The sequence below is a fragment of the Sycon ciliatum genome, chromosome 5, assembly GCF_964019385.1.
Source record: "Sycon ciliatum chromosome 5, ocSycCili1.1, whole genome shotgun sequence".
In the NCBI taxonomy this organism is placed as follows: Eukaryota; Metazoa; Porifera; class Calcarea; order Leucosolenida; family Sycettidae; genus Sycon; species Sycon ciliatum.
In genome coordinates, this window is record NC_088647.1 from 34,425,969 (window position 1) to 34,433,658 (window position 7,690).

At 48.0% G+C, this 7,690-nt stretch overlaps 1 protein-coding gene across 1 annotated transcript; it reads left to right on the top strand.

Moving 5' to 3' along the window:
* Positions 1-180: 180 nt before the first annotated feature.
* On the top strand, positions 181-3,334 carry LOC135818451 (uncharacterized). Its single transcript, XM_065331835.1, has one exon. The coding sequence runs from the start codon at positions 294-296 to the stop codon at positions 2,718-2,720; it is 2,427 nt and encodes an 808-aa protein (XP_065187907.1). The 5' UTR covers positions 181-293; the 3' UTR covers positions 2,721-3,334.
* Positions 3,335-7,690: the final 4,356 nt, after the last annotated feature.

Genomic DNA, 7,690 nt, shown 5'->3' on the forward strand with positions numbered 1-7,690 from the left:
TCACTTTCACAACTGAGTCAGTGTCAGTGACATTCGTTCTATGATCTACCATGATCTACTGCCTCAGATGTCACAATCACGATCTTTCAAAATGGCTGGAGAGGCTAGCAAGTAACGTAACATACATGATGTAGTTAGTTTATGGAGCCTGAAATGTTATCGACCGTTCTTATCATTCCAGATTTTACTGAATCCAAAGATCCACGAACATAATCATTACATCAATTTTGCAGCAAGGGTGACTGAGCGCAGAAGGGAAGCCGCGGTAAATCAAGTGATCCGAAATTGCCGTCATGCTCGCTCTGCTGTTGTTCACGGTCCTGGCTATAACGTGCTCATGTTTCGGACAACTGAGTGTAGACGTGCCATCACCTGACCAATACAATATTTTGCTGAATGGCAAGCCACTCCTGTTAGGTTCAGGTGTGGCCGTGTTCCACGAGCAGCAATGGTTTGCAAGTGACGCCACCAATGAGACAAGCCACAATGATTCAGTGGATGAATCGCCAGCCAAGAAGCTGGTCTTGGTGAAGAAAGAGCAAAAGAGCGGAGTGGACGTGATCGGTAGCTATTCTTCCTGGGATAGTACATGGCAGGCTGACGATGTTACCATCGTGACAGTCATCAAGACCTACCCTAGTCTTGAAAATGTCGTAGCTTTCTCCTACAACATCAGTAACTCTTCACTGACGCCGGGAACTAACAGTGGCGATGCCAATAACGTTATCACCAACTTCCCTGCACTGAGCAAGGCCAACGGTTCATTCTTCGACAACTCGACCTTCCTAGGATGGAGTGGTATGATGGTACGTGCTGTTATGGGATACCCTGCCTATGGAAAGATATCTGGCCCTCACGTGTATGTCGATGGAGAAGCTCCCGTGAACTCAGCCGACGTTGTCATTCTGTCCTATTTCGATCACTTTATGAGCTCCAGTCAGACGAATCAGCGGTACAACGGCGAGAAGGTCGACTGGATACCGGGCATCAGTCAGTCAGTCAAGAGCTTGCCGGCCGGATTCAGTCACACGTTTGTTGTGTTCCATGGCACCAGAGGACTGACACAGACAATGCACGACTATGGGCAGTTCATGCAGTCCACGCATTCGCCAACTGGTAAACTTGAACGACACCAGGACATTACCCTAGACTTTCTGGGCTATCAGACCGACAATGGTGCCATGTATTGCTTCTGTTACGAAGGCTCTGGCTGTGTCAAGACACTGCTGGACCTCAAGGCATATTTGGACAGCATCGAGGTACCTCTCGGCTACCTATCCCATCAGGGCGAGTGGTGGAAAAGTAGCTTCTCGTCGCCGTGGTGCGTCACGGACTGGACACCGAACGCGGCGTACGCCGGCATGTCGGTCGCGGACTTCCGGCAGAAGTTCGGCACGCCTCTGCAGCTGTACGCGCCGTTCTTCTGCAATGACACCGTGTACGCGCGTGACAATGGTGGTAACTTCAGCATGATCAACAGTAGCAGCGCACTGCCACGCTGTGGAAACTATCATTTTAGGCTCGTTGCACCGAATAGCTCCGCCGAATTTTACAATGAATTCTTCAAGTTGGGCAAGAGCATGGGCATGGAGTCGTTTGAGATCGACTTCATGAACCAGAATTATATCTGCGTTCCGGATCTGATTGAATCCGTCGCAGCCGTGGAGATGTGGATGGATGGCCTGCACCAAGCAGCTCTGCAGCAGCAAATCCCGATGCAATGGTGCATGACGACGCCAACGCACGCACTCGCCTCTCTCTACTACCCAACCGTGACGAACTTCAGAGCAAGCGTGGATTACAAGGGTGGCACGAGTTATCACATTGGCCTGAGCTCCATACTGATCTGGGCGGTGGGTGCAGCGCCGTCCAAGGATACGTTCTGGACAACGGACAACATGCCGCTGGCTACGCAGACCGGTGGTTGCTCCACGTCGGGATGTCCCGTCGATCACTCAAATGCATCCCTGGAGCTGCACACAATCCTCGCTGTACTGTCGACAGGCCCGGTCGGCTTCAGCGATGCAGTAGGCATGACGAACCGGTCATTGCTCATGCGAACGTGCCAAGAGAATGGCCGCCTGTTGCAGCCAGCAAAGGCGGTCACTTCTATTGACGCCATCATGAGCAAGACGAGACAGTTCCATGGCAATATATACAGTACGTATTGTGGCAATGAGAGCCGGGCATTGGCATACCTCGTCGTCTCGTTCAGCATGAGGAACAGCTGGAATCTGACAACTGCGGACCTGTGGTCTCCATCGGGTATTGTATTACCGGCTGCACGGCAAGCATCAAGTAATTTGCTGGTATATCGGCTGCGCTGGAACGACCCTCCATGCCTCGACGGCAAGCAGGCCTCTGAATGCGTGAAATCAGTAAGCATGCGTGGCATCTCCGAGAATGATGTACTGTGCACGATCCCGGCGATCCCAGGTCCGGACATCGTACCGTGCCTGACCACGGTGTGGCCGATCGTGTGCGCGAACGGATGGCTCCTGCTCGGCGAGCTGACCAAATACGTACCCCTGGCAGCGAGCCGGTTCCCGGCCATGTACAGTTGTACAGCAGACGGCTTGGTGGCCACTGTACTGGGTAGTGCGAAGGAGGTTGTTAGCGTGACCGCGCTTGGGCCGCAGAACGGAGTGGCGGCGAGCATTGTCTACGTGAAACATATAACTATTGGCGCAGCTGCATCCGCTACCATTCACTTCCCTTAATCCAGGACTTTCTAAATGGCATAGTGCTGCTTCCCACGCCATCCGCTTGCGATAGCAACGGAAACAAAACCAACCCTCTTGAGCAGGAGGAAGCGAGCCTTCCATACAACAGGAGGTATCCAGCTTGAAGATTTCATTCACGATGCTTGCAACACACACTCCCAAGCATACAGACCATGGGTGAGAGTCAGCGACGACTTTTGCAGCCAGATAATTAACATTGATTTTCCAGCCATGCCCAGAATGGGTTTGGGGTATACAATTTTCTACACTCTCCTCCTCAACACTACTTAGAAGACTGATTGTGGTTGGAAAAGGATGATACAACACTGCCACACAAATTTTCGAATAACCGAACGTTACTTCTCACATTCGAATACTAGTATTCTTTCTGCTGTCTTGTTGGTATTCTAGAATAATCCGAAAATTCGCATATTCCTCGCATCACTAATTCTCAGCTTTCAGCAACCCTGGGTGAGTTGTTTTTAATTTGTGTATGAAGCATTGTGGCTCGTTTCCATTTTGCATCACCTTTTCCCACGTATTCCAGGATATCATTATCAGAATGGTCTTGGAGCCGCGTGTGAATGGCCAGAATGGTGAGAAATCCTGAACGTCTTTTTTGCAGCTGAGTCGAATGGTGTTGGTCCCATGTGTCTCCGACAAAGCGTTCTTGAGATATTTCCGTTTGAAAAATGGAGTTTCGGGGGCTGCGTCATGACGTTATGCGGCCGCGACACTGCCTCCGCAACGTCATAGCGTGCAGCTAGGCCAAACGGAGTGAAATCTATTGGCTCAACCCTTCCTACCAGCAATGAATCCGCCCTTCTTGCACAGCTTCCTTCTAACTCAGTTCTATCGTCCACAGCCCCAGGATTGCATTCTGCACCCAACGCCAACGCAACACCCCTTTTCCCGCAGACTCACGCATCACATTGTCCAGCACCTCCCAACCCTCTTCCCCGCCTCTCATTTGGCCACATCAACATAATGTATGCCGCAGCCTGCGAAACAAAGTTTTCATAAGCTTTCTTTAGCATGCCCAACTCAATCCTTTCAGCAGCTCTTTAGTTGTTGTCTTCCCTACCCTTCGGTGTGGGTTACGTCCTTTCTGACTGTCCCGTAGCTGAACCTCATGGTCCTGGACGGACGTATCCGCGATAGTGATTAATAATAATGAACACAGCTCGCATCTTCCCTGAACCTGTTAGACAGGAGCAGAGTCGACGCATCTGTCAACAGTGTCAAGCCAAGTTAGTCTATCTCCTGCAGCTTGGAGAGCGCTCTCCACGGAGAGATCCGCTGACTTCAGGTCGTGCCATAACCTCATGCCAAAATTCTGAGAGAATAATAAATAATTATATGAACGAATCTCCATTTCGAACATCCATCGAATGAGCATTGATTTATCATTACTAAGATGCATGAAATGAAATAATTATGTCATGCATTAGTGCGTCTAGGTGGCCATGAAGTCAAGACCCTAGGTCGGCGGAGCTCACCACCACTGCCACGATTCAGGTTGTGCGTGCTTCCCGTAGCTGCCATGTCAGGTGGTCTATGTAAAAAATAAAAAATAAACACAGTGTGCATGTGTTGACAGTAGTGCAGTGCTGAAGACCGTGGAGGCAGAGGGTAATACACAGAACACCGTGGAGGCAGAGGGTAATACACAGAACACCAAGGGCAATCAAGGCTTGTACTGTTCATAACTTGTTTTATTCAAAGCCCCACATTAAAGGGGAAGTATACCCTAAAATCAAATTTTCACCAGTTGTAGTCTTCGGGGTGCTGAGTCGAATGGTCTTGGTCCGAGGAAGCTGAGACGCTCCCTTCCTACTTGAATCCCAATCGAACTCGCGCACTTCCACCGAAACTGGGTGACTGCGCCCTACTAGATGGGGATTTGTATGCAAAATGTCACTAAAAGCGCTATTTCGTTCTCATAAAAGCACGGATGACCGCGATTGGCCCATATGTTGTAGTCTTTTGGACGCTGAGTCGACTGGTGTTGGTCCGAAAAGGCTGCGATGCAGCGTTCCTCCTTTATTCCCAATCGAACATGGTTGAACAAGCGGTCACGTGCTCCTGCGTACACCAGTCACCTGGTCACCGTGCCTGCAGGGTACAACTTACTAGCCTGTTTGACCTTTTTTGGGTGCAGTCCTGTCACTCGAGTTGAACTCGAGTTGAACCTTGGTGTGAAAGTTGTCGCCTGCTGGCGCGGTGACCAGGTGATTTGGGCACCCAGTAGCACGTGACCGCTTCTTCAACCATGTTCGATTGGGAATAAAGGAGGAACGCTGCATCGCAGCCTTTTCGGACCAAAACCAGTCGACTCAGCGTCCAAAAGACTACAACATATGGGCCAATCGCGGTCATCCGTGCTTTTATAAGAACGAAATGGCGCTTTTAGTGACATTTTGCATACAAATCCCCATCTAGTAGGGCGCAGTCACCCAGTTTCGGTGGAAGTGCGCGAGTTCGATTGGGATTCAAGTAGGAAGGGAGCGTCGCAGCTTCCTCGGACCAAGACCATTCGACTCAGCACCCCGAAGACTACAACTGGTGAAAATTTGATTTTAGGGTATACTTCCCCTTTAAGTGAATAATAGCAACAAGGTACAAGAGAAGAGCTAGAGAGAAAAAAGAAACCAAGGAGGAGTCCAGGTGGAAAAGGGAAAGTAAAGATTAGGACATTGGAAGGATCAGTGACGCAATACGGTTAATTCCCATCGTGGATAGGATTAGTCAATTGACCTACGCAAGAAGTAGGTCGTTATCATTGACAATGAAAAATAGTATTTTACCAAGCATGCCTGCAAACGACGCAGAACACACTATTATTGATGCAGCCAGCCTACAAATCATGCAAGCGGCATTGATCGAGAAATGCTGAGCGTGCTCGGCGGCGCAAATAGGAAGCCCTGCATCCACGAAAACACTTTACAAACCATTAATTTTCAATAGCAAGAAAGAGATACAGCACCTCAATCTTGCCATAACGCTTGAATAATGTTAATCAGAATGCTTGTTGATAATTGAGCCAACCAAATTCTTCAGGGCACGTGAACACTCCTGGCTGCTCATACCATTGGTGGTAAAAACCGAGGGCGGGAATGCACCTCTCTCGACATGTATTACCCTCTGCAGGTAGGCTCTCTTCTTCTGTTGCTCATTCCTGGCTTGTTAGTCGCTACCTAAACAACACTGGGGACCACGGTACTACCATGTCAAAACAGTGACAACGTTCGCACAATTAATTCTGGCTGGCAACATGTGCAAATCAAATCTGGAGAGTGAGCAAGACATCTACATACAGCTTCCAGGTGACCGCACGTCTCATCTGCGTCTTGCCAACTCTTGGTCACTGCGTGAGCACTTGGTCTGGAAACCAGCATGACTTTCTTTGAAAGTAAGTCGAGAACAGGCGTGACATATACCCTTTTGAGTGTGTTCGTTCACATCGTAGTACACGCGGAAAGCTTTTGACTACCGTATTGCTCATTTGAGCTGTCCATAATGACCTTGATTGGGAATAGTAGACAAGTGAACAGAAAAGGATAGTCTTATCAAACATGTTGACCAAAGAAAACGTTTAGATAGTTCCCGTATTCGAACTTTCTTTTGGACGACATCCATCCTTTCTTTCTCAATGTTGTCAAGAAAGAGCAGCAAAACAGAGAGGACCAGGCTAATGCTGCTGGAAACATGTGCAAATCAAATCAAACAATAAGAGGACGGAAAAGTGTTTTAACTCTGAGTTTCACGCACTAAGCGATCTGCCTCTCGGTATTGAGCACTCTCTTGGACAGCCTGGAACCTCTCTGTTTTGTGAAAATCAAATCTGGAGATTGAGCATGATATCTACATACAGCTTCCTGTGGCCACATGTCTCATCTGCGTCTTGGTCACTGCGTGAGCACTTGGTCTGGAAACCAGCATGACTTTCCCTGAACGTAGGTCGAGAACAGGCGTGACAAATACCCTTTTGAGTGTGTTCTGTCATCATGGTCATATCGCAGTACACGCGGAAAGCGTTTGAATACCGGTCCGTACTCGCATGATTAGAGCCCTATCTTGAATAGTGAAGCAGTATAATATAGCCAGTGGAAACATGAAGCCCTCTCTTGAATAGTGCACCCGGGCTTGTAACCAAGCGCGTGTGCAAGTTTGGTGTTTTTTTGCTGATGTTCTTGTCCATGTCATTGCACTGGTGGTTTCAGGATATAATAATAATAATTATTATTATGAAACTCGGATGTTGAGCCAATAATAAATGTAGAAAGGAAAAGGAAATATAGATACGAGTTGAGAGTAACTCTCCATCACTCTAACCAGATACTGGTGTCAGGACGTCGAATGTCTCAGTACTCTGTCAGTTTTGTGCCTAATTGCTGCACTTTCTGACTGTGTATAGTATCTGGTTATAGTGATGGAGAGTTACTCTCAACTCGTATCTATATTTCCTTTTCCTTTCTACAATAATTGTTATGATTATTATTATTTAATATATGTAAAATAGAAAAGGACATATGGATACGAGTTTAGAGTAACTCTCCATCACTGTAACATGATACTATATACAGTCAGAAAGTGCAATAACTAGGCACAAAACTGACAGAGTACTGAGACATTCGACGTCCTGACACCTAACTTTAACACATCTCCGTAGCGCTAACCGACAGCCTTCCAACTTGGAAGGTTCAAGGTTATGGAAAAGACCAAAGAGGGGAAGGCAAGCGCAACGAAAACGAGCAAAAGCCACAGTCCCAACGGAACAAAGAATGTCGATTGTTACTGGACGATGACGAGACCAGTACGATATTTGACAAAGCGGTCTAACTACAATTCGAAGCAGCAAAGCAGCACACCACCCAACTTGGGTGGGTCATAAATATCAAAGATAAGTAAAGAAAGGGAAGCTTTGCGAAAACGAATTGTACAAGCCGAAAGCCAAACTCCTACAG

What these genes read in the sequence shown, in the direction of transcription:
- LOC135818451 (XM_065331835.1), top strand. Translation starts at nt 294, where the DNA reads ATGCTCGCTCTGCTGTTGTTCACGGTCCTGGCTATAACGTGCTCATGT.